This window comes from Notechis scutatus, chromosome Z (assembly GCF_049901735.1).
Source record: "Notechis scutatus isolate UNSWTSFEM ecotype Mainland chromosome Z, rNotScu1.2, whole genome shotgun sequence".
NCBI lineage: Eukaryota > Metazoa > Chordata > Lepidosauria > Squamata > Elapidae > Notechis > Notechis scutatus.
This window is the reverse complement of record NC_142025.1, coordinates 109,602,289-109,630,182: the sequence shown is the minus strand read 5'-3', so window position 1 is coordinate 109,630,182 and position 27,894 is coordinate 109,602,289. Positions and strand designations below refer to the sequence as shown.

At 37.3% G+C, this 27,894-nt stretch overlaps 1 protein-coding gene across 1 annotated transcript; it reads right to left on the bottom strand.

Annotated features, from left to right (window-relative positions):
- Positions 1–213: 213 nt before the first annotated feature.
- Positions 214–7,746, bottom strand: LOC148129104 (vomeronasal type-2 receptor 26-like). The gene is made up of 5 exons (XM_087947905.1): positions 7,471–7,746; positions 5,399–6,274; positions 4,069–4,296; positions 2,718–2,844; positions 214–1,948 (listed from the first exon to the last, which is right to left on the bottom strand). The coding sequence occupies exons 1-5, from the start codon at positions 7,630–7,632 to the stop codon at positions 1,047–1,049; spliced, it is 2,295 nt and encodes a 764-aa protein (XP_087804031.1). The 5' UTR covers positions 7,633–7,746; the 3' UTR covers positions 214–1,046.
- Positions 7,747–27,894: the final 20,148 nt, after the last annotated feature.

The window sequence follows — 27,894 nt, the reverse complement described above, 5'->3', positions numbered from 1 at the left end:
CAATTTGTTTATTCGGAATAGCAGCTTGACAAATTTCTCTGTGCGACTTCGCCTTCTGATTTATGGTCTTGTTTGTTATCAGACTTGGCAGGCAGCTTCTGGAAGACTGCCAAGGACTTCTCCAGTCAAAGGAATTTAACTCTATCATTCCTGGTCCTGTCTGTTTATTTATATTCCTTTGGAGGCTTGGACTCTCTCCTCGTGGTCACAGGTGAGACAGAACAGTTTGTTTATACTTTATTACCTATAGAGTTAGTGTATTTCCTAATAGTTTACTCTGGGGTGTACTAATCAAATTTGGACACAAATATTCCACGTAACTTTTTGAAATGTTTGTGCAGCTTCATTCAATAACTCATTCATTCCTGTATATGAAAAAGGCTGCACGTATACATCCAATTAGTATTTGCTTGTTCAAAATTCAATCTTGTTCTTTTTTATTATTTATTATGAAAGGACATGTTTTGACATGAATCAATCTAACCTTTGCTCTTTGCTTCTGTTAAAGAAGTTGCATGTACTATTTTGCTAAGGATCAGAGTCATTTGTTAGGAATTCATTCTGTAAGAGAATTGTATCCTTTTCTATCTGGTTTCTCGCTTCTGCAATTAGCTTCAGAGCTAGACACATCCTTGGAGACAATTCCCAAGAACATCCTGCTCCATAGATAAGTGGGGTGGCTGCCTAGGAACATGAACACACAAGCACAAGGGATACTGTGTAAAATAATGAAGTATGGACAGAGCATGGACAAAGAACGCTCCATGGATAAGGAAGGGAAGGGCATGGGCAAGACATTGCCACATTAATAATGAATCTTTGTCTCTGATTGATTTGTTTCTATCAGCTTAAAATGTATATAATACACTGAGCCACTCTCGCAGGGTGTGGCTATTCCTTACATGCATTTTTGTCTGTATGTTTTGGACATAGTATTCACCCAGACTTTTGCTTTGGCCAAAGAATAAAAAAGCTGTTATTTTTGCAAACCTCATCACGACTCTCAATCTTTGGCATCTCAGTGGCTCAGGGAAACTTCTGGGACCTTACAATTTCTTATGTATTAAATGCTCTCTAGTGTTGAGCTCAGGCCTCAGTATAATTATGTAGATTTTGGGGGTGAAGATACATCCCAGTAAGCCACCACTGGAAGACAGGATAGAGAAGATCTCCACGGCCACCATGTACTTCCCGTTGGTGCTCAGATAGGTGGGGACAAAGGTCAGCCAAACGCTGCAGAAAACCAACATGCTGAAAGTGATGAACTTGGCTTCATTGAAACTTTCTGGCAGCTTCCTGGCTAGGAAGGCCACAATGAAGCTGAGAAGGGCCAAGAAGCCCATGTAGCCCAAGACACAGTAAAACATGGTGATGGAGCCTTCATGGCATTCAACTATGATTTCTCCCAAGAGTGTCTCCATGTCCAAATCTGGAAATGGGGGAGATGTATTCAGCCAAACAACACAAATAGCTACTTGAATGAAGGAGCAGAACCAGATAATAGAATAGGTCAACTTTTGCCCAACCCATTTGTGGAATAGGCTTCCTGGCTTTGATGCTAGGAATGCTACGATGACTGTAATGGTTTTGGCCAATATAGAAGAGATTGCAATAGAGAAGATGATGCCAAATGTTGTTTGTCGAAGGAGGCAGGTCGCCTTATTGGGGTGTCCAATGAACTGAAGTGAGCAGAGGAAACAAAGGAAGAGGGAGACAAGTAGAAGGTAGGTGAGGTTACAATTGTTGGCTTTGACAATGGGAGTATCCCGTTGCTTAATGAAGATTATAAATACCAAAGCTGTAACTATAGAAAAAAGAAGAGACAGAGACACGAGAGTAATGCCCAGTGGCTCTTCAAAGGAGAGGTAATTCAGCATCTTTGGAATGCACTCATCGTGAGCTTCATTTGGAAATTGATCCTCTGGACAACGGTCACAATTCTCCATATCTGAAAGAAAGAGTTTTTGAACAGAATGAAACTTTTCCCAAGTTCAGATAACAGATAATCAGAGTTGGAAGGGACCTTGTGTTAGGGATAACATTGTTTACCCTAACTGTTTTGGGTAAAGATAATAAAATGATGAATCATGGTTTGTCAGATAAAGTGTATGTGACTTTAAGTTAAAGGAATGTAATTAAGGGTGCAGCTGTAAAAGTACTATATAAGCAGCAAGGCACTCTCTGGCTCTTACTGGCTGGCTTATTGAAGACTGCATTCTTGCTGGATCGGGGAGGAGAAGAAGTGTTGGATTACTTTGAAGATATTTCTCAACGGAGAGAAGATAAGTTTTGGACAGATTTATTATATGTGTACTGACACTGGCTATTCGACACGGACTTTGCAATTAGAGTATCCTCGACAAGACTTGACTGAATTTGGTATTTGACTAATGGACTGTTTATAATGACTATGCTATAATTCTTAAATGGAATAAATTATATTTTTGATAGCACAAGCGTATCTGTATTTTTACTGCGTGTTAACGAGAAGGCTTATCTCACACATTTACCTGTCTTCCTATCTGACTTAGCTGCACATTCTGTTTAGTTTGTTTTCCTTAACACCCGTTGGGGAATCCAGGCTTAACACCTTGTAGGTCATCTAGTCCAAACCCCTGCTCAAGCAGAGACCCTACACCATTTCTGTCAAATGTTTTTAACTGGGCTGCAGAAATAAACATTCAGACAAAGTTTCATTGGGATGCTATGAATCTTACCGATTTGTCTGGATATCATCTTTTCTGTACAATGAGCACAAGCATAGCAGCAAAATTTCTGCCCTTCGATCTTGTTCTTTATTTTTCCAAGAGGACATGGGTCATTACATAATGAGAGAGGTGGTAGCTATATCCAAATAAAGAAAGTAGTCAGTATTAAACTTTTTTTTAAAAAAAATCCTTCTTAGATATTTTGTCAGAGGGCTCATAAAATATTTAGAGACTTCTCACATCCTGGACATAAATTGTTTCAACTTCTCCCTTCAAGATGTCATTATAGGGCATTACATGCCAAAGCAACTAGACCAGTGGTGGTATTCAGCAGGTTCTGACCAGTTCTAGAGAACCGATAGCAGACATTTTGAGTAGTTCAGAGAACCGGCAAATACCCCCTCTGACTGGCCCCGCCCCCACCTATTCTCTGCCTCCCGAGTCCCAGCTGATTAGCTGGGTCTTCTTTTCTTCTTAAGAGAACGGAGCTGGAAAGCAGGTTAGTGGGTGGGGAGGGAATGGGGATTTTGCAGTAACCTTCCCCCAGGTGTGGGGAGGGAATGGAGATTTTATGGTATCCTTTCCCTGGAGTGAGATGGAAAGGGAGATTTTGCAGTATCCTTGCCCTGTCATGCCCAACAAGCTACGCTCACCAAGCCATGCCACACCCACCAAGCCATGCTCACAGAACCGGTAGTAAATTTTTTTGAATCTTACCACTGAACTAGACCCAAAGACAGTTTCCCCCCCCATACCATCACTCTGCTAAACACCTAACTACAATAGCATTGTCTTATGCCTAAGGTTATTTATCCATATAGTAGGGTTGTATTGCTATTATCCTTCGCATCTTCTCATCCTTCTCCTGTTTCTCAACTTCTAATCTTTCCTACTACCTTCTCCGATTGGTATCTTATAATTTATAAATTGTTCCTTGCATTGTATGATTTGTGATCTATCGCTCTGTTGTTTGTATGTACACGGAGAGCTTATACACCGGAGACAAATTCCTTGTGTGTCCAAACACCCTCGGCCAATAAAGAATTCTATTCTCAGGATTGAAGGTTTAGATACAAATACTTCCTTCAGATCTGCAGCCTACATCTGCACATGACACTGTTCTCGAATTCAGCAGGAGGAAAATACATCTCTTTGCACAGGTTTGGAAATTATTATTAGAATATTTATCATTAAGCATTTCAATAATACATCTGCTTTTGCACACCTTTGTCATGGATGGAGTGAAATGGTTTTGGGGCCTATGAGATAGTTCCTATCTATGGGCAAATAGAAAGGCTAGATATGTGAAAAGCAGTATATATGAAATTGATTCTTTTAGCCCATGTTATTGTTATGGTACCTGAGTAAATTCATGATGCCACTGGATTTTGTCTTGATGAATGAGGAAGAATTTTCCTGGAGGTGCTTGTGGATCTATTTCTCCAACTGGGATGTTGATATAAGAGCTATTTGGGAAAGTGACCAGGTTTACAATGTCAAATCCAGCTTTTAATGTTCCGTCTTCATTAAATTTAATTTCATCTCCAACATTGTTATTGAAGGAAATTCTCTGCAGAAATGGGTGGAGCTTGCAGATGAAACAGCATAATTATTAAAGGGAAACCAATATGCTTCCTAATGGCCTCATACAGACCTTCTTTTTAAAATTTGGAGCCTTTCCTTACTAGAATTTAAAAAGTATGGAGGACTGCAGCCACACTGGACCATATTCCACATTCAATATTAAAATATTAACCCTAACCCTAGAAGAGTGTAAGGCTTAAAGAGAAACAGAGACACTTCCTAATAGTCACAAACAACACCCATTTTTAAAATTTGGGGTCCCTCCCCCAGGAATAAAAAATATGAAGGACTGTAGCAGTTTAGTATAAATAAGAGGGTATGAAAGTATTATGTATTGTAAGTTTTGATAGGACACATAAATGTATATATAATGTCATAGCACTGTTTAATAACCATTAGTATTAGGTATAAATGGAAAAAAACTCAATAAAGCATTATAAAAAAAATTATGGAACCATAATCCATACCAAAATCTCTTCTAGTGCTTGGTAATTTTCTTCAGTGATATTTAGATGTTTAGAATAGCTGCCCTATCTAATGATGTGTTGATTCATTAATATAATAATAGAGTTGGAAGGGAGCCTGGAGGTTTTCTAATACAACAGATTGGTTGTCCAATTTGTTCTTTAAAAAGTCCCGAACTTCTGGAAAAAAGTCATTTCATTGATTAATTGTTCTAACTGCCAGAAAATTTCTCCTTTAGTTATAGGTTGGTTGTGTCCTTGGTTAGTTTCCACCCCATTGCTTCTTGTCCTGCCCTCAACTCCTGTCATTCTTTGCGTAGCCCACTTCTATCATGTTACCCTTGTCCTTCTTTTAATTAGACTAGATATACCCAATTCCTGCAACTTTAATTTGTATTTTTTAGCTTCCAGTCCATTAATCGTTTCTGTTGTTCTTTCTTTCTTTCTTTCTTTCTTTCTTTCTTTCTTTCTTTCTTTCTTTCTTTCTTTCTTTCTTTCTTTCTTTCTTTCTTTCTTTCTTTCTTCCTTCCTTCCTTCCTTCCTTCCTTCCTTCCTTCCTTCCTTCCTTCCTTCCTTCCTTCCCTGCCACTGTGCGTAAGCATGAAGAATCTTAAAAAAAACATTGATAAAGAGAAATCTTACCTGCCAGGCTTCTATTGTCTTTTCTTTCACCTGATCCCTATCCTTTTGTATGTTCTGATGTGTCCTAATTGTGTGAGCAGCATGTAAGGCTTGAGCCAAAGCATAGACGGCATTGTAGATACTATAACTATGGCTAAGTATGCTAGTTTCAAAAAAGGATGCAAGAAGGTCATCCAGTCTTTCCTCTCCAGTACACTGCTCATCTTCAGAAACAGCATTATTTGATACTGAGCAGCCAAAGGCTTGCTTCCAGACCTCTCTAATAAAGCCATCCTGATTTGGCCCAGAAGGAGTGACAGTCTGTATGTATTGTTGGAAACCTGGAAGTTCCTTTTTGCTAATTGAGAAGGAAATGGCCCCATGGAACATTTGCATATCGACAGCTCTTTGTAAAGAATGTAACGTGAAATCATTTTGGGCCATCGTGATCCACACTTTCCGTGTGGAAACTTCCTGTGAAAAATCAGAAGTTGTCACAGGAAAAAGTTTGGTCACCAGCAGAGTAGAGGCCAGCCACATAAAGACTATATTTTCTCCATGTATAATAACTGCATTTGCTGTTTTCTCTGTGAACACAACAACGTGACTCACTGTTCGCTCAACCATTTCAAGGAGTTCGTAAAAATGGAAGTTTCTGTCAACGCTTTCGGTGAATTCGGAGCAGATTTTGTTTTGTGAGAGCATGGGCTCCAGAGTTTGGATGAAGTGCTCTCCATGTTTGTCATCTGCAATGATAAATCCGACCCATTTCCATCCAAAGTACAGGAGGAGCTGGACTAAACCCTCATACTGGAGAGCTTCATCGGGGGCCATACGATAAAAGGGAGGAAAACGTGATTCATCAGTCCCTACCAACTGAAATGAGCCATAGGAAATCTAAAGGAAAGAAAGGAAGAATGAGAGAAAAGGAGAATGACAGAGGAAGATACATTCCATTTTTTATTGATTTAAACAATTTTATTTTAAAAAATGTGGATGCTTAATATTTTTATTTTGTTTAAAGGCCTTCCAAAAAGGGAGATATCTTTTTTTAATCTTATATGTCTTTCTATCTATCTATCTATCTATCTATCTATCTATCTATCTATCTATCTATCTATCTATCTATCTATCTATCTATCTATCCATCCATCCATCCATCCATCCATCCATCCATCCATCCATCCATCCATCCATCTATCTCTATATCTATCTATCTATCTATCTATCTATCTATCTATCTATCTATCTATCTATCTATCTATCTATCTATCTATCTATCTATCTATCTATCTATCTATCTATCTATTTCTCTCTCTCTAGGTATAGATAGAGATAGATAGATACAGATATATGTAGGTATAGCTTAATCATAATGAATATCATCATCAACATCTCAAGTCTTTTTCTTAAAGGTAATCTAAGTACAGGTAGTTCTTGATTTACAACAGTTGATTTAGTGACTGTTCAAAGTTACAACAGCATTGAAAAAAGTAACTTATGACTGTTTTTCATACTTATGACCATTGCAACATCCCCATGGTCATGTGATAAAAATTCAATTGCTTGGGAACTGACTCATATGTATGACCGTTGTAGTGTCCTGGGGTCAGGGGATCACCTTTTGCAACCTTCTTACGAGCAAAGTCAATGGGGAAAACCAGATTCACTTAACAACTGTGTTAGTAATTTAACAACTACAGTGTTTCACTTAAGATTTGCAGCTTTAGGGCTCAATTGTGGGTGTAAGTCGAGGACTATCTGTATTTGAATTTAAAGAAAAACATCTTTCAGTTCTTTTCTTCCACACAGCTAGGATAAGCCTGCAGGTTCAAACAATGCTACACTAAAATTCTGTATGATTCAATTCATCTTACTGAAAGCAGTGATATACTGAAGAAAAACACAGATGAATCAAAGTCCACCCTTTAATCTAATTTCTTTACTTCTGTTTACTTTAATTTCTTTACTTCTCTTTAATTTCTCTACACCTCTTTACAGATAATTCATCAAATTGCTTCTTGAAGGGGAAATCAAAAGCAGACAACTTATGTGATTGTCATAATTTTGAGATCTTTATTTATAGCTCCCACCTGTGGGATCTTGAAAAGCTGCAAAATTTCTGCCATGCGTATGGAGGTTTCTGGACTCATCCCTCCGATGATTCCCACAATTTTATTTATAGTCCCGCAAATATAGTTGGGCACAATTTTATGCAATTTAAAAAGCAGGTCCAGTGTGGTACGATAGGTCATTAGTGCATCAGAGTAGCTGTCATAGATGTGGAATCCAAGAGTGATATTGGGCAAGATGTGAAGATACTTGTTGATCTCTTTCACGGCAAACACTAAAGCCAATATGTGTTGATAGAACTTGGTTATCACACTGCAAATAAAGTAACTTTCTTCAAAAGAGAATTGTGCTATGCATTATGCCACTAAGGAAGAGATATCCAATGGAAAAAAACCCACAGGAAATATGTTTTGATTCTGCTTTCTAGGCTGCCCTTGTATTGCATATATTAGAAGTCTAGCTGAATTACAACAATTTGTCTCTTCAGAATCAAGATTCATATCTTTATATGAAGTATTTAACAGATATTTAAACTGCAATACCAAAAGAACATGAAAAGGAAAAGGCTTCAGCATGATTAGTATATAAATATATAAAAATGTGAAATATAAATATTTCACAAGAAGAGTTCTCCACTCTTCTACTCGTTGCAGAATATCTTATGCCACCAGACTCGAAATTCTAGACCTAGAAAATCTAGAATTATGCCGCTTTCAGTCCAATCTAAGTATAGTATATAAAATCATACATTGCAATGTCCTACCAGTCAATGAATACTTCAACCTCAACCATAACAACACAAGAGCAAGCAATAGATACAAACTCAAGGTTAATCGCACCAAACTGGATTGCAGGAAATATGACTTCAGCAACAGAGTGGTCAATGTCTAGAATATTCTACCTGATTCTGTGGTTTCTTCCCCAAACCCCAAAAACTTTAACCTTAGACTGTCTACTATTGACCTCACCCCTTTCCTAAGAGGTCTGTTGGGGGCGTGCATAAAGGCATCAACATGACTACCGTCCCTGTCCTATTGTTTCTTTTATTTTTTATTTTTCTTATATGTATCCATATATTCATAACTATGTTTTAACTTATATCTATTATCTTGTAAGCAATTGACAAAAATAAAAACAAGCAAACAAACAAACAAACAAATAAAGTCATGAATTCCCTTTGGAATAATTTGGAGAGACCATGAAACATTTTATAGAAGGATGACATGATAACATTCCTGAAATATTTTAATAGTTGTCATGTAGAAGAGGTTTACAAAAGAATTCTTATTTTTCCTGCCCTAGAAAAGAGAGTTTATTGTCATATTATACTTCTCATGCAAGCTTTAGTGTTTAATAAACTGTTGTTCAATCCACAATTATAAAATGTTCACCTTATAAAAATAAGAAGCTCCTGCACAATCAGATCAAGAGCATCCAGTCTTGTAAAAGCTAAACATTTTGCCCTTTGAAATTAAACAATATTATTGCTGAAGTTAATCTCTAGTTGTCCAGAAGACATGCTCCAAACTCTGAAGAGAATAGAGGTGTACTCAGTTGGAAGAAACAGAATGGGTTGATTTTTCAATTAGATTTCTTTCTAATTCACTATAGAAAGAATCTAAGCTAATTAGAACACATTTGCAAGGAAATATTACAGAAGATCTTATTGGTAAAGAAGCTGAAGCTGAAGAACATAGCCATATAGTTATAAATTTATTTTTCCTTCTATACACTATTTCCTTCTTATTTCTTTCTTAAGGGAAGATTGTGAGTAGAAGAGCCCACATTTCTACTCTTCTTGTGAAATTTTTTGTTTCAACTTTGAATTGCTCTTTCAAAGATTGTAAGATGCCCCATAATCTTTTTGAAGAAGATCAAATGGACTTCTAACTATTATAAAGGATATGTCCATGAAACCTTATATCTTCAACCATACAGTATGTTGAAGGAACCTCTCTATTTTACATGAGTTGGATTAGATTAAAATCAAGTAAGAGAGTGATTTCTTACAATGGGAGGTCAACAGATTCCTCAAAAGGATGTATCTTGAAACTAATTTCAGGGAACAAGTAATGGATGTGGGACATCAATCCACCAATGAGGAGTTCTCCATCCTGGTACCATTCCTGTGGAATTTTAAGGGCTTCCTCTCCAGTGCACTTAAGAGGTTGTACCTTCATGGCCAATTCTGGAAGCAGTAATATGGCAATAATAGCCAACATTCCTGCTCATTTGGCCTATTGTGTATTGCTGTTGGAAGACAGTGAAACAACTGCTTGATATCTGGCTTAAAAATATGTCATGCCTCAAAAATTGATCTGATCCTTTGTCTTAAGCTTCACATATGTCTGAATGTCTTGATGCTCAAATTGTGAAAGAACAGAGTTGCTCTCCAATCTAATACTGTACCTAATTTTTTCTACTCTTTCTTAACTTGCAGTTTAAAGGACCAGCAGAAGTTCTTGGCCACCATAATATTTTCTCTTGGTCACCCTGCCCTGAATTTCATTTGCCTTACACTAATTCTTCCAATACGGTTGTTCTGTGGAGCTGTTGAACCAGTGAGCCAACCAGTATTGGTATAAAGTCATACATCTCACATATATAAAACAACGGAGCTAGTCTAATTTATTGAAATCAAAGAGAATCTATCAGCTGCTGAATTGATTTGGCATTGGCTGATCAACAGTTTAAAAATATTAGCATTGGGATTTACCTGATAATTCCTTCAGAAGGATCTTGAGAGCCACTGGTGGATTGATCTGGTGATTTAATTATAGTGTCTATGATAAGTAGAGATACAATAACTTTGCTCATTGAAATGCTGAAGCAAACATGTTTGTGAGATGCCACAAGAAGATTTTTACATGTGTTCTGGTGGGAGATTTGAGAAACTGATCTTGAGGTCTATAATTGCACAGAGAGGCCTGTGGCATGCAATCAAAGAAGAGCAGAAAGATAAAACTTTCTGCACTACTTCACATGCAGCAGCAGTCAGAATTAGTATTACCTGCACCTTTAGTAAACCAACACATTTTGGAATTGTTTTTAAATCTCTCTTAAGTATCTATTTGCATTCTTTGGTCAGGAGATGCCATGAGGTAGAAAAGATCTACCAAGGTGGAAAGTCATAATATTGCTAAGTTGGGCAGTCCACTTTTTAAGAGGAGACATTTCATCCATGTATGACGGGACCCAAAGTTCTTGACAAGAGAGGATGTAATTAGATGGTAAGAGAGTCTAGATGCATCTCCCCCAAACATCTGAGAAGTCAAATGACTTCTTTCAGAAGAGACTATATGGAACAAGCTGCATGTTCTGTATTCTGAATCCGGCATTAGGAAAGGAAAAAAAAAAAAAGGAACGCAGTGTCTTTCTTTGTTTAAGGGATGAAGACAACGTTTGATTACTTCAAAGGAGAATGAGGCACAGAGGGAGTCCGAATTAATCATGTGTTTACTGCAGACAGACTCCAGATGCATCTACTTCTTTTGGGGCTTCAGGAGTTCATCTTTTTACTGTTCTGTATTCTGTGCAGTGGTAGATTTTTGTCTTCTGTACAGATAGAGATAGATAAACTCAACAAAACATTCATACAAAGTATTTATTATTGGTTCATCGGGTATCCTTATAACTCACATTTGTGATGAAGTTCTTCTTAATGTCCAATCCTTTGCATATCTGTCTTGTAGGTAAAAAGATGGTTATCTCCTTGACCCTTTCCCCTCATCTCGTAGCGGTAGAGGTAGAGCAGCTACCATGAGTCTGTGAGTTCAGGCAAGAGTGAAGAAACCTCCCCCAATCCATCGAGGGTCAATTTAGTGACCAATAAGGATTACAGATGTGGTCACATGACATGGACTACATTTCCCAGGATACCTTAACTACATTTACCATGATGCATTCCCTTAAGGGGACAGCTCACAATCGCTAACTAACTATCCAATTCCCATACACTGGCTGGACAGCACATTGCAACTTCTCAGAAGGTTTATGGTCCAGGAAGAGCAATCTTCCTGTTCTTTTGTCAGGATCCAACATGATAATTAGGAATGGAAATATGAAGGCATGGTCCAACTTATGTATATTTAGATGGCTCCAGAAATATGCTGATGGCTGTTACTGCAAAACACTTCCAAAATGTGACATCACTTGCATTGTGATGGATTAAAACATCTGTCAACTCATGAAGCATCCCTGACCTGCTCTTGAGTTGCCATAGGCAAGGGATAGGCACCTTCACAGGTGCATCAAGGGGCTAGCATCTCAGTCAAAGCAAAGTACATTCAGACTGATGTGCCCAGGTTGAAATTGCTTCGTTGGGGAATGTGACTGATGACACATATTGGGGGGAGGGGAAAACAGGGTCAGAGGCAAAGCACAAATTAACTGAGATCAGAGTTGGCTCCACCTGGTGGACATAAAGCTCCTAATAAATAACTGGATTTCTTTTGAAGCTTGGCTTGAGGCTCATGATTTAATTAGGGCATCTGTTGGAACCCTGACAACATCATTAAAACTGTTGGAAATTTCCTATCTAGAAAGCTAACATGAATCTAGAATGTCCAGAGAGCCTTCATAGTAGAAGACAAAATAAATTACAACTTGCATAATCCTTCTGCAATGATATCCCCACACACGTTTCATCCAAATATATTTAATGCCAATTTTTCACTAAAATATCATTGTTCTTTTTGTAATGCAATTTTCAACTCTCAAGAGATTTGATCTAAGGCATCAGATTCAGGACTTGTGTTAAGCATGCATACATTTGTTAAATGGGATAAAGACTTTATTAAGCTTTTACTTTTGTAATTGTTTTGTTTTCAGACTGAACCAGCAGGGCCTCTAAATATAGAAATGTGGAGAAAGATTTAATTTAAATTTAATTGCCCATGAAATTAAATGTTTACTTCCTGTGATTGGCAAGTGGATTGTTCATGAATTTTTCTGCTTGTATACACTTTATGGTTACTCAAGAAATTTCTCTTGGGTGGCAATTGTGCCTGTTGCTGGACTGGGAGGCTTTGCTCATGGTCATTCATGTTTAAATCACTTCCTAATTTATTTATTTATTTATTTATTTATTTATTTATTTATTTATTTATTTGATTTGCCAATTGTTTACAAGATAATAAGTATAAGTGTATACATAGTTGTGAATACATGAAATGGGTACATATAAGAAAAATAAAAGAAGAATAAGAGAAACAATAGGACAGGGACGGTGAGGCACGTTGGTGCGCTTATGCACGCCCCTACAGACCTCTTAGGAAAGGGGTGAGGTCAATAGTAGACAGTCTAAGGTTAAAGTTTTTGGGGTTTGGGAAGAAACTACAGAGTCGGGTAGAGTATTCCAGACATTGACCACTCTATTGCTGAAGTCGTATTTCCTGCAATCAAGTTTGGTGCGGTTAACTTTGAGTTTGTATCTATTGTGTGCTCTTGTGTTGTTATGGTTGAAGCTGAAGTATTCATTGACAGGTAGGACATTGCAATGTATGATTTTATATACCATGCTTAAATCAGACAGAAGACGGCGTAATTCAAGGTTTTCTAGTTCTAGAATTTCAAGTCTGGTGGCATAAGGTATTCTACAACGAGTAGAGGAGTGGATAACTCTTCTTGTGAAATATTTCTGGACTTTCTCAATTGTGCTAATATCAGATACGTAATGTGGGTTCCAGACTGATGAACTGTATTCGAGTATTGGTCTAGCAAATGTTTTGTATGCTCTGGTTAGTAGTGTGATATTACCAGAGAAAAAGCTACGTAGGATTAGGTTAACAACTCTTAATGCCTTTTTGGCTATGTGTAGTTGCACTGGGCTCTAGCACTTAGATCATTAGAGGTGAGTATTCCAGGGTCCTTTACAGAGCTTGGGTCATCAACAAGATCTTGACTATTCAGCTTGTATTTTATTTTCTGATTTTTTTTGCCAATATGTAAGACAGAGCATTTATTTGTTGAGATTTGAAGTTGCCATTTGTTTGACCATTCTGATACATAGTCAAGATCTTTTTGTAGGGTAGCAGTATTGTCTGTGGTATTGAACAGCTTTACATCATCAGCGAAAAGAACGCAATTGCTCTTAATATGATCACAGAGGTCATTTATGTAGAGTAGAGTATGAAGAGAGTTGGTCCTAGAACACTGCCTTGGGGGACACCACTATTGACAGGTACAGAATTTGATAGGACGCTCCCAATTTTGACCATTTGTTGTCTGTTTGCCAGGAATGCTTCTATCCAGTTATTCAGTTGTCCAGAGATACCATAGGATTTTATTTTTAGGAGTAGTTTGTCGTGTACCACTGAATCAAAGGCTTTACAGAAGTCTATGTAGATTGCGTCTATTGCTTTGCATGGAGGGAACCATGTAGTGAATTTAGCCATATTTAGTAGGAGGAAAAATTCAGGTATTTTATTCACGAGGCTTCTTGCATTGAGTAGTTTGCATTTAAGGTCAGCAGTAGTTGGAATTGAGGTAGTTAGGGGCGTGCATGCCTAGTCTTGGGTGATGGTGGATCGGTTGAGGTAGGATTGTGGTTGAGGGTTAAAGCTGAGTTGCGGGTTGTGTGGCTTACTTTTGATACAGTCAGCATGGTAGTCAATGTACAGGTCCCTCTCTCCATTGTCTAGACATTTTTTGAGTTCAGTGCGAGTACGGGAGCGGGCACGTTGCTGTATGGTTAGGTCAGGGCGACAATGGAGGTTCTTATGGTTGGTGTTGGTTTTAGCGAGTGAATTTATAGTGTAAATGAATTTACGTTTGCTTGCTTCATTTTTGCAAATGACCCTGCACAAGCGTGGGGCCACAGAGCCGTCTCTGTTTTTGAGCTCTCGCCAATGCGGGGAAATGTCAAGTATTTCATCAGCGGAGATGGTTGATGCTTGATAATCACTGATGATGTTTCGGACAGTTGTGATGTCATCATTGTCATTGATGTCCTCTAGACCAAATAAGATGGCGTTTGGACGTTTCCGTTCACGCTCAACAGCTTCTCTGATGAGGATTGGGATATCAATATTTGTCTGGGTTGTGTTTTTTTGTGGATTGGGTTTTGGATTGGGTTGTGGTTGTTGGGTAGAGATGTGGTTTGTAGCTATTGGATGTTCAGGTTTTTGCGTTGTGTCTTTTTTTCCAAGGTTGGATATTCTTTCTTTTACGGCGTCCAGGGATGCTACTATGGTGTTAAGGGATGTTTCAATGGTTTCAATGGTATCAACTCTTTCCAACAGATCCAGTTTGGGTTTGCATGATTTGCAGAGATATGAAAACTCATTGGATGATTCCAGGTATTGAATAAATTGCTTGGTTAATCCCAAGCAGTCATGATGAGTGGATTAACACAATACATTCTAGGCACGGCTGCCCTAAAAATCTTACCCCCAAACTCCTAAACCACTTGGAAGCTTCAGTTGGTCCAGAATCCAGAAATTTGCAGAGTTGTGGGTGCATCAAGATTCAATGTGTTACACTACTGTTGTTGCAAGCTGCACTGGCCCCAATATGCTTTTGAGTGAATTCAAGATGCTGGTTATCCAGAGGTTTTTGCCCCTTCCACCAGGGGTGGGCTTCAAATTTTTTAGCAATGGTTCTCTGCCTGGCTGGTGGGTGGGTGTGGCCTAGTCGGCCTCCTGCACCATGGTGGCGGGGTGTTTTCTCCCTTCCTGGGCTCCAGAGGTTTTTCTCAAGCCTCTGGGAGGGAGAAAACAGCCTCCCTGGGTTGTGGAGACTCTCTGCAAGCCAGAAACTCTGTTTTTCATCCTCCCAGAGCCTCTGCGCACACCCTACACTTACCTGCATCCAAAATGGGCCATGTGGGGACTCATGGAAGGGGAGGGGTGGGCGGGGCCAGCCAGGAGTGGGATTTGGGGGATTCTTCAAACTGCACATAATCTTAGCTAGGGGCTCTCTCAAACTCCTGTGAACACCCAGCAGCCCACCCCTGCCTTCCACTAGATCTGACATTGGGGCATGCTCCAGATCTTCTCTGTTAAGCAATAACATGTGGTGAGACAGGCAACATGCTTTTTCTGTTGTAGCACCAGCCTTATGAAACAGATACCCTCAAGATCTGGAATGCCTCAACACTCTTCCTTTTCAGAAGGGCATGAAGACTTGGATTTCCTCCAACTACTGATCAGTGTGGTTTTTATTGTGGGACAGTGATGGCATCTTAGTTATTGTGATGATTATTTGAACTTTGCTTTGCATTTTGTTGATAGAGGCTTCATTACACTGATGATTGCTGCTAGTTGTCCAGAGTCATGTATGTAAGATGGGCAGCCATATAAATTCTCTAAATCAACCAACCAGCCATTCAACCAATCAAACACACACACTCACTCACACAAACTCACAGAGAACAACTTTAGACTCCTGATCTTTAACCTATTGTGATGGTAAAAGGTACCTACTACTATATACATGTGAACTGCATTCACTGACAATTTATAAGATGTCCCTTGTATATATGAATTGCTGTGATCCAGAAAACTAAACTGTTTCTACTCACTTCCAGGAGTGGGATGCTGCCTGTACATCTGGATCCAGAACTCTCATAGATTCTTAGCTCTATTATTCTCCACCAACTTCTGTGGAAACTCCTTGATGGCTGGCTGGAGAATTCTGGGAGTTAAAGTCCACACATCTTTCAGCGGAGTGTGGTAAATTCTTGCTTCTATGGATCTGGTGCTTAGTGCCTGTTCTTATGTTGCTGTGATCAGTGATCAGTGCTGTCTACACACACACACACACACACACACACACACACACACACACACACACACACACACACACACTGTTCTATATTAACATTCTCCAAATCCTAAATTCTGATTGGTCCACATGGACTGCAACCTGATTGGCCGACTAAGCGGCCGTGATTGGTGTGTTAAGAACCTACCGCGATTGGCCGAGCCGATCGCGGGAGATTCAAAGCGCTGTCATTGGCCGCCGTGCCGCGGACAGCTCCTATATGAAGGGCTGCCGCGAAGCGCAGGTCCTGTACAGAACTATCTACCAAATAAAGAGCTGACTGTTCACTTTGGTCTCACGTCTCTGTGGGAATCGATCTACCCAATCTAACACACACCACAGATGAACAATGACAGGAGCAAACTACAAAGTATGCCTCCAAGAATGCCAATTCATCCTAAATAAATACAACCTTTATTTGCTTCTCTGGCTGGAAGGAATCTTTTGAAACACATCTGGGATGCTTTCCATCTCCAGACTCCATGGCAGCAGGCAGCAAATCCCTGCACCTGATTTCAGCAAAACACAGGTTTCCAAGCCCATTGCAGAAAAATGGAGGTTGGGGGGGGGGCAGGAGGGAAGAAGAGGAAATGACTCCTGTCATTGTCCTCATCCCTATTTCATAAATCGATCTGGCTATCAAACTTACAAACTGCTGTGAGAAGAAATATCTCCAATCTCTCTCCACCCCTAAAGTCCTTCCCTATGCCCTTAGCTCCAAGATGAACTTCAGGTGCAAAGCTTGGTCAGAGTGCTCCAGGTGAGAGAGAGAGAGAGAGAGAGAGCAGACCATTTCTTCCCAGGCTTCCACTCATCATTTCTCCTCCTTCCCAACCACTCTGGGGCCAAAACCTCCAAAACTGACCTCCTGAATGGCCAGGCTGTTGTAACAGTTGATTTCAATGCTGTCCAGCAGCTGCCTCTGCTCATCCAAGAGTTTGCCCAGGCTGGTAGCTCCTGCAGAGGAGGCAGTCGAAGTGGTACTCTTGGAGTCTTCCTGGGATAGCAACAGCCCCTACAGCTCCAGCAGAGCCCTGTGATACTTGTTGATGGCTTCCCAGCATTTCTTCTCCTTATAGCACTGAGCATCTTGAATTCCAATGCTCTCGGATTAACTGCTCAGGCTCGGCAGCCAGAGAAGCAGCGGTGGGGCCAGGTGAGCAGGTGGCTTGCCTGGCCTTCCAGCCACCCATTTGCCTGGCTTGACTGCCGCTTCTCCGGCTGCCGAGCCTGAGCAGGAGAAGAAATGCCACCAGAAGCCCAAGTGAGCTGCCAGCTCACCTAGCCTCTCAGCCACTAGCTCACCTGACATGACCACTGCTTCTCTGGCCGCCAAGCCCAAGCAGCTGATCAAAGATTGCTGGATTTCAAAAGCCAAGGAGCTCAATGCTACAAGGAGAAGAAGTGCTGGAAGCCATCGGCAAGAGGCCTGGAAGGGGTGAGGTACGCCGGTTCACTGAACTGCGCAAAAAGTTAGCTACCAGTTCAGGTGAACTGGTGTGAACCGACTGAATCACACCACTGGATAGTATGATCTAGCACAGGAGTGTCAAACTCAATTTCATTTTTTTAATAAAAGTTTTATTGTTTTTTAAGACAAACATAGACAAACACAACATAAAAACATCAAGCCATCTTCCATATATATACATACAGTGTGTCAGTAGGTTTATGGATTGTTTTGTGCTTCTACTTCACAGTCTTCACTTACAATTACATTATATATGTTCTTGTATTGTCAATCAGATATTCCTAAATACATTAATATTGTTAATCAATCATTTGACTATACTATTATTCATTCATGTTTTACAAGGTAATCCATATTTTACTTAGTTTGTTTTATAGCAGTTCATATTATCATCTTAAATCTATCCTATAATCATTTTGTAGTTATAATAAAAGTAATACATCTTTATATATTCATTATATTCTAAAAAAATCTACGTATTTCATTACCATGTTTTATTGTCTAACCATTGATAGAATAGATCCCAAATCTTATAAAAGTGTTTATCTTCTTGTTCTCTGATTTCAAATGTAAATCTACTCATTTCAGCACATTCCAATATTTTCTTAATAACTTCCTCTTGTGTTGGTAATTTCTCATTTTTCCAGTTTTTAGCAAATACGATCCTAGCCGCTGTTAATACATTTACAATCAAATATTTCAATTCCTTACTGTATATTTCAGGTAAAATTCCCAATAAAAATATCTCTGGCTTCAAGTCTATATGCTTTTTTGTCATTTTTTCCAACCATGTGTGGATTTTAGTCCAATATTTTTTAGCATCTGCGCATGTCCACCACATATGGTAATATGAACCAGGTATCTGATGACATTTCCAACATTTTTCAGATTTGTTCTTGAACATTCTTGCTATTCTTGTTGGGGGGAAATCCCACCTGTAAAACATCTTATACAAATTTTCTTTATATGCTGTTGACATTGTCATTTTATAATTTTGAGACCACAATTTTTGCCATTTCCTTAGATCAATCCCATATCCAAAATTCTTCCCCCAAGCAATCATTGTTTCTTTAACTTGTTCTTCTTCTAGTTTAATTTCTAATAAATATCCATACAATTTTTTAATCACCTTTTCATCAGTACCTGTCAAAATCTTATCTAAATCAGTCAATTTATCATAGAAACCTTCTGTTTTAGAATCTTTATCATACCTAGAATGTATTTGCGCATATGAAAACCAATTCATCTTTATACCTTGTTCCTCTAGTTTTTGCATAGATTTAAGTTCACCCTTTTCATTCAATATTTCACTATATCTAACTGTTTGTTCCTTTTGGTATATTATAGGATAAGAGAATGCTTCAATAGTCGATAGCCAGACTGGAATTTTCAAGTAACATTGCCTTTTAGTTTTCTCCCAGTTTAACCACAGGGACTCCCGTATATAATGTCTTCAAAAATACCCCTGTGTTGACTTCCAGTTTCGCTAGGCTTCGGAGGCGGCGGGGTTTCGCGATCTCTGCGATCCCCGCCGCGCTAGCCGTTCTTGGTTCCTCCGACCCAGACGGGTCTGGAGGATAAGGTTGCCCCGTAGAGGCAACCGAAGACAGGGAGGATCCGGACAGGGGGTTGGGGTGTTCGCAGACCCCTTCCCCACCCAGTACAACCTCCTTTTCTCAAGTCGGTCCAGCGGCGGTCAGCAATGGCCGCCACAAAGAAGCCAGCAGCCGGACAAGATCGTGCTGGAGGAAGAAGGAGAAAGTTTTGAAGTGAAAGGTTTTTTTGGCTGAACTGGGACTAGAAGATACATTTAATACCCTGAAATCTAAGATTTGGTTTTTTTTTGAAAGATACTTTGTTTCCAGAAGAGATTTGCAAGCGGCGAGTGAAAGTGTTTAAAGTGAAAGTTTACTCTCCTTCCACATGGAATTAACAAATGAATACTGAAAATCCTACTATTTTACAAAAGGTAAAAATTTAAAGCTTTTTGTTATAAATGGGAAGGGAGAGGACAAAAGGAAAATTTATATTAAGATTTTGTTGAAGGAGATGCCTGGAAGATTTTGGAGATTGGAAGTTACTGTAATAAGAATTTAAAATACAGATTGGCTTTTTTTTCTCCCTTTGCAACTGATATTAACCCAGGAAGAAGGGAAGAACTTTGTGCTTTGTTTGGATTGTTTGATGACTTTGGGACTTTGGGAATTGTTTTAAGCTTGGAAATATCTTTGGCTGTTTTAAGAAGAAGAAGGAAAAAAAAAGAGGAATTACAATGACTTTATCTGCTGATGAACTGAGAGAGGAATATGGCAAAATAAAGAAAGACGATGTGGGAGAAATTTTTTGCTTTTTAGAAATGGCGCTTGCTACTTATCAGCAAATACAACAACTGATGGAAGAAGAAGAAGAAGAAGAAGCCATCTTTAACGAACCCACAGAGTTGATTAAGAAAGGAAGGAGAAAGAGAGGGGAAAAAAAGGATATAAGACTTAAAAAAATATCTAAGAAAGTGAAAAATAAGATGCAAAATCAATACAAGGCTAGAAAGCAAAAGGAAAGAGAAATACAACAGAGAGGGGAAGTTAAGGGGGGTAAAAAGACCAGATGGGATAAGACAGGGAGGAAGAAGGGGGAAAAAGGCCACAAGGATATGAAACAAGATGCGAAAAAGAAATTGTTTTTCAGGGACAAAGGGTAATATAACTTTATTTTAAAAGGATTCTGCAAGGTACATAAGATAGTATTGTAGTATTTGTATTAGAAATAGAAAATTATAATTTTATAAGACTTGAGTAAAGACTAAAATATTAAAGGTTTAATAATGGTAGAATTTAAGATTTAATAAAATATTAAAAGGAAGGTTTAAAATACTTAGTTTAAATATAGATTTTAATTGACTATTGTGTGGATGTTAGTATGAATATATTATTGTAATATTTGTTTTTGAAATAGATAATTGGAATATTATGAGATTTAATGTTTAATTATATATTTAATTATGTTATGGATTTACTATTTTCTTTTTGTAAGTAGTATGTACTAAGCAGAATCAGATAGGGAACTTGGTGTTACCTTAAATGTTAATTTAGAGGTGCGATGGAAAGGCATCATACTTTGATTTGTGATTTCAGGAGAAATTCTTTTATTTTATTATGGGGAATGAGATAAATAGACAATTGGAAAAGAATGGACAAAGGATAGAAATATAATGATTTAAATTAAGATAATAAACAAAATAGAATTAAGAAGAGTGGAAAGCGGGGAGAAGTTATAAAGAAGACACAGAATGGTAATTAAGATAGGTAATGGCATATAAGATGAATATGAATTTAATTGAAGTCCATACAAAGAGAGGTAATCCGGGGCCAAGCTACTTTTTTGAAAAAGAAGTTTTACTTTATGTGTTTTGTGTGTGTATGTTTATCTGAGATTTAATAAAACCTTGGAGGAAAGCGGGAGGAGAATAATTGCAAACAAGACAGAGGGAAATATGAATAGGATGACTAAATTTAAAGAGAAGAAATGAGAGTGTTAAAAGATATTTAAGTAGAAATGGGATATATTAAAATCACACTGTATAAAATAATGTATTATCTGCCTTGTAAAAATTTACAAGGGAAAGAGGTTTAATGTCTACAAGGTTTATGTTTTGTTTGTCTCTAAAAATTAATAAAATTTGTTTCAAAAAAAAAAAATACCCCTGTGTTTTAGTTCCTTTATACCATAAAAAAGCATGCCACCCCAACAACAGATCATGTCCTTCTAATGTCAACAATCTAGCATTTCTTAATGTTATCCATTCCTTGACCCACATCAAATTTGCAGCTTGGTAGTACAACTCCCAATTAGGCAGGCCAAAACCTCCTCTAATTCTAGCATCTTGCAAAAGTTTTAACTTTATTCTCGCTTTCTTGCCTTGCCATATATACTTCAACACAATTTTATTTAAATCTTCAAAATAGTCTTTTCCAAGCCTGATTGGAATTGTTTGGAACAAATATAAAATTCTGGGTAATATATTCATCTTGACTGTTGATATTCTCCCTATTAATGACAGTTGTAAGTTTTCCCATTTTGCCAAATTTAGAGCTATCTGCTGCTTGAGTTTAATATAGTTATTCTCTTTAAGTGAACTACATCTTGCTGTCAAATGTATCCCCAAGTACTTAATCTTATTTGTGACCTGGATTTTCAAAACATCCGCCAATTCTTCCCTTTGTCTTGATAACATATTCTTTGTCAAAATCTTTGTTTTGTCTTTATTTATTTTCAAACTGGCCACCTTCCCATATACCTCTATCTTTTCTATCAATTTTAGTGCTGTTTCTAGTGGATCTTCTAAGATGAAAACCAGATCATCTGCAAATGCTTGCAATTTAAATTCTTCCTTTTTAATTTTCATCCCTTTTATATCCTTTTCTTCTCTAATATTTCTATTCAGCACTTCCAGGGTTAACACAAACAACAAAGGTGACAGTGGGCACCATTGTCTTGTTCCTTTTCTTATATCAATAGAGTCCGTCAAATCTCCCTCTATCATTACCTTTGCTGTTTGCTTATGATAGATAGCTTCTATTGCTTGGATAATTTTTTTGCCGAAGCCCATCTGTTCCAGCTATAATAACATAAATCACCAATTCACATTATCAAATGCCTTCTGCACATCTAAAAATATCAAAGCCATTTGTTTTTCAGGGTGTGCCTCATAGTATTCCAAAGTGTTCAAGATTACTCTCATATTGTCTTTAATTTGTCTCTTTGGCAGAAATCCATTTTGTTCAGAGTGGATAAAGTTATTTAGGTATTTTTTGAGTGTTTCTGCTAGTATTGAAGCAAAAATTTTATAATCTGCATTTAGTAAGAAATAGGTCTATAGTTCTTAATTTGTAATGGGTCAGCGTCCCCTTTTGGGACTAGTGTAATATAGGCTTCTGACCATGATTTAGGTATCCTCTTCTTTCATAACTTCATTCATAACTTCTAACAATGGAAGATTCAACGATTCTTGTAGTGTTTTGTAAAATTCCACAGGAAGTCCATCTGGGCCTGGTGCCTTTCCATTATTTTGCTTCTTAAGTGCTTCAGTTAACTCCATCATTGTTATATTGCTTTCTAACATTATTTCAGGCTCTTTAGGTATCTGGGGTAGATTAGCATTCTGTAAATACTGTTTAACTTTTTCATCATCAATATTCTCTTGTGTGTATAGTTTCCCATAATAATCTCATATGATTTTCTTCTTCTCTTTACTTCCACAACAAGCCTTGATCATCCATTAATTACAATATTTTCCTTGATTCTCTCTCCTTTCTCAGTTTATATGCTAACCATCTACCTGGTTTATTTGCATCTTCAAAATAGTTCTGTTTTGCACCTCTGATTTTCTGTGCTAATTCTTCTTTTTCCATTAATCCCATTTTATGTTTAATTATATCCATTTTTAACTTAATGTCCTTTTTTGTGGCATTTTCTGTAACTCTTTTTCAAGTCCTTTATACTCATCCTCTAATGTCTTAGAGGTAAGTCTTTTCGTGATATTTCTTTTCCTTGTATAGTCTATTATCAGGCCTCTGGCATATGCCTTCATTGTATCCCAAACATTCTGCGTTGATGTGTCTTCTTTTTTATTTTGTTTAAAGAAGAAAGCCAGTTCTTTCTCCACTCTCTGTATGAAGTCTTTTTCTTTTAGTATAGTGTTATTTAACATCCATCTAGATCTTCTTCTTTGTCTTTTCCATTTAATTGTCATTGGATTATGATCTGCCCAAGTACTTGTTTCAATATTTATTTCTTGGATATTAGCAAACAATTCTGTTGACATCCATATCATATCTATTTTGGACCATGATAAATGTCTGTTTGAATAAGAGGTATATTGTTTAGTCTTAGCATTTCTTTCTCTCCATGCATCTTTTAAATTTATTTCATCTGTCATTTTAAAAAAGGATTTAGGGAGAGTCTTTCTGCTTTGCTTTGTTGTTTTCTGTGTTGTATAGTCCACTTTATTGTTTACAATTACATTAAAGTCTCACATTATAACGATATTAGCATAGTCCAGTTCTATTATTTTCATATGTAATTTTCTATAAAATTCTTCTTGTTTGTCATTCGGGACATAGATTGCAATCAGGAGTGTTTTCATATTATTGCCCATTATTTCTACCATTAGTAGTCTTCCATCATCATCCGTTTGGATCAATTTCACTGGAATAATATCTTTAATATATAAAACTACTCCTCTTTTCTTGCATTGTGTCAAAGAAGTAAATATTTTCCCTAGCTTTGGCTGTATCAACAGTTGTTCATGTTGCTTTTTAATATGTACTTCTTGTAGGCAGATTATATCAAATTTTAATTTCTCTAATTTATGGAAAGTTTTCCTTCTTTTAACAGCTGAGTTAAGTCCATTTATGTTAATTGTAATCAGTTTTTTCTCTTCCATGATTATACTTTATAGGTAGGTTTGGCAGCTCTCGTGGATCTTGGTTCATGTTGTTCTTTAGCTTCCACCTTTCCACCTCCTGCACCTTCTTCTTTTTCAGTCACTATTTGGCAGTCCTCTTGGAATTCAATTAGTGACATTTCTTTTTCTGTCTCCTCCTCTTTCCCTCCAAAGTATTCTGTATAAAATAGTTCAGCTTTCTCAATTGAATCAATTCTGTGTCTCTGTTCTTGCCATGTGAGCATTAAACCTTCTTGAATCAATCATCTATAATTCACCTCTTTTTAAGTAGAATTTTAGTCAGGAATCGGTATTCTCTTCTCATCTCTCTCACTCTTCTGGGTACTTATTTCAGGACCACAATCTCCTTGTTTTTATATTTCAATGTTTTCTCTCTTGCTACCTGCAATATTTGTGTTTTAATGGCTTTCTTTGTAAATCTGATGTGAAATTCTCTTGGTAGACTGTTTCTCATTGCATATCTTGTGAAGACTCGAAAGACCTCATCTATTACATCTATCATCTTCTCTTTGGTTATTTCCAGAGCTTCAGCCAAGATTTCTATCATTATCTCAGCTAAGTTTTGTCCCTTTTCTTCCTCTATGTTTTGGAATCTGAGATAAAATTCTGATCTGTCCATCTCCCATCTCAGCATCCACTTTTATCTTGTTCAACCACACTTAATCTGCCATCAGTATCTCCAATCTTCTTATCTCTTTGTTTATCTTCTTCTTCAATTTTTTGGAATCTCTCATTGTATTTCATCATCATTTATTGAATATTCTCCACCTTTTCATCAGTTTTTTTCTATTCTCTTTTCAATATTCTCTGTTCTTGTATGTTTTGAATTCCTTGCATTATCATCTGCAGTGTCTTAATCCAATTAAAAAATCTCAGGTATGAAAAGGTATACGATAAAAAAAAGCCACAAAAAAAAACCAATGTGAAAAATAAATTTAAAAAAAATGCAAGAGAGGGAAAGAGAAAAAAGAAAAAAGACTAGAGAGAGAGGACAGTCGTCGCGACAGTACGGTCTGCAATCGAGCTCCAAGATTGCAGCCGATATCTTCGCCCCTGGTCGGTCCAAATGGACCTAAACCGTCCCGTAGAGATGGTGATTGTGAAGGACATATCCCGTGGATCCCAGGGACACCGCAAAGTCCCTGGTTGATCTGGGAGAAGTCCTTTTTGTCGGTGGCGGAGAGGCAGCCCCAAACCTGCTGAAGTCGGGACAGCTCCGGAAAGGAAGAGGCTGAAAGAGAAAGTGTGTCGGCTGGGTGAGAATCTTTTTTTTTTTACTAACTTTCTGAGACTTGAAAGGACACTCTGAATATAAGAAGAAATCTGTGAGATTTTTGACAAAATTGAACAAGCGGCGACTTTTAAAGGGACACGTCAAAGTGAGGCTTGGTTTTTTTTTTCTTTACTTTTTTTCTCTTACTGGACTTTATAGTAACTTTGCAGTTAACCGGACTGAATTTTCTTTTATATATATATTTACTTTCTTATTCTCCTTCTTGATTTCTTAATTTTTTTTAGACTAGAGGCTCCCTTTGGTTAATTTTTTTATATATATATACATGTATATATTTTCTCTTTTTTCTTTAACTTAAATCACATTTTTTCTGGGAGGAGGGGGAAAGTGAGAATTAAGAAACTTTGTAACACTGCCAACTAGAGGCTTAAAATTACTTTATTTGAAGTGGAGAGAACTATGAAAGACTCCTTCTCAAGGACATTTCAACTTAAGATAGAGGGAAGAGCGCGGAAGAATATTATTACAGGTGTTCTTCTGGATTTCTATCAACAATTTAACACTTGAGGCTTGGCTTTGAAGCTTGTGGAGAACAGAGTCATAATAAGGGCCTTGGACAACTAAACAAAGTGCAGTGTGTTTTCTTTTTTCTTTTTTCAGTTGTGTTACCCCTCCTTACCAGCTTCTCTCTAAACCTTAATTTTAGTAATATTCTTATTTTTGCTTTTCATTTTAAAGGGAAAGCCTCAGATTTTTCTCCTTTTCTTTTTTTTCTTTCCCTTTTTCCACTGGGACTTTTGCTTTTTCCATCCATGTTTTTGGACTATTTTGGTTTTTTTTTTTTATTACTATTGAGATTTCCTAACTGGATTAAGGTGTGAAGAACCTGAAGAAATTTTTCTTTTCTTTTGTTCTTTTTTTTATTATCATTGGGCTTTTTCCTTCTTTTTATTTTTCATTTCTTATTGTGGATTATTTCATAATTGGATTAGGGTCCGGAAGAACCTGAAGAATTTTCTTTTTCTCTTTTTCCTTTTTCCTTTTTACTATTGGGTTTTTCCATTTTGGATTATAATTGGCTAATTTACCAGCTGGATTAAAGTTTAAAAAGAATTTGAAGGTCTTGAATCGTTTAAAATGAGCAGGAAACTCATATCTTCTGGTGTCTCTACCTCTACTTCTGCCTCCCCACCATCTGGAGGACAACGTTCAATCCAGACAATGTTAAAGCAAGATAAAGAACAAGAAAAAGTGACCTTACAGATGATTATGCAAGGAATCCAAGATCTCAAGATAAAATCAGATACTATTGAACAAAGAATAGAGAAGACCGATGAAAAAGTGGAAAATATTCAACAAATGATGGCAAAATATGATGAGAGATTCCAAAAAATCGAAGAAGAAGGTAAACAAAGAGAGGAGAAGATTGGAAATATTGACAGCAGACTAACAGTGGTTGAACAAGATAAAAGTGGGATGCTGAAGTGGGAGATGGAGAGATCAGAATTCTATCTCAGATTTCAAAATATAGAGGAAGAAAAAGGACAAAATTTGGCTGCGATAATGATAGAAATTTTGGCTGATGCTTTGGAAATAACAGAGGAAAAGATGACGGATGGAGTAGATGAGGTATACCGAGTTTTCACAAGATATGTGATGAGAAATAACTTACCAAGAGAAGTCCACATCAGATTTACAAAACAATCCATCAAAACACAAATATTACAAGCGGTAAGAGAGAAGACGTTGAAATACAAAGGCAAAGAAATTGTGGTTTTAAAACAAATACCCAGAAGAGTGAGAGAGACGAGAAGAGAATATCGATTCTTGACCAAAATGCTAATGAAAAAGGAGGTGAATTATAGATGGCTGATTCCAGAAGGACTAATGTTTACATGGCAAGAACAGAGACATAGAATTGATTCAATTGAGAAAGCAGAACTTTTCTACGCAGAATTTTTCGGAAGGAGAGAGGAAGAGGCAGAAAAAGAGGTCTCATTAATTGAGTTCCAAGAGGAACAAACAGGGACTGAAAAAGAAGAAGGCGCAGTAGGTGGACAGGTGGATATCAAAGAACAACGTGAACCAAGATCTACGAGAGCTGTTAAACCTAACTACAAAATATAATCATGGAAGAGAAAAAACTGATTACAATGAATATAAATGGACTTAATTCAGCTGTTAAAAGAAGGAAATTTTTTCATAAATTAGGGAAATTAAAGTTTGATATAATTTGTTTACAAGAAGTACATATTAAAAAACAACATGAACAATTGTTAGTACAGCCAAAATTAGGGAAAATACTTACTTCTTTGACTCAATGTAAGAAAAGAGGAGTGGTTCTATATATTAAAGAGGCTACCCCAGCAAAATTGATTTATACTGATGAAGATGGAAGAGTATTAATGGTGGAAATAATGGACAATAATATAAAAATACTCTTGATTGCAATTTATGCTCCGAATGATAAACAAGAAGAATTCTATAAAAAACTACACATGAAAATAATTGGA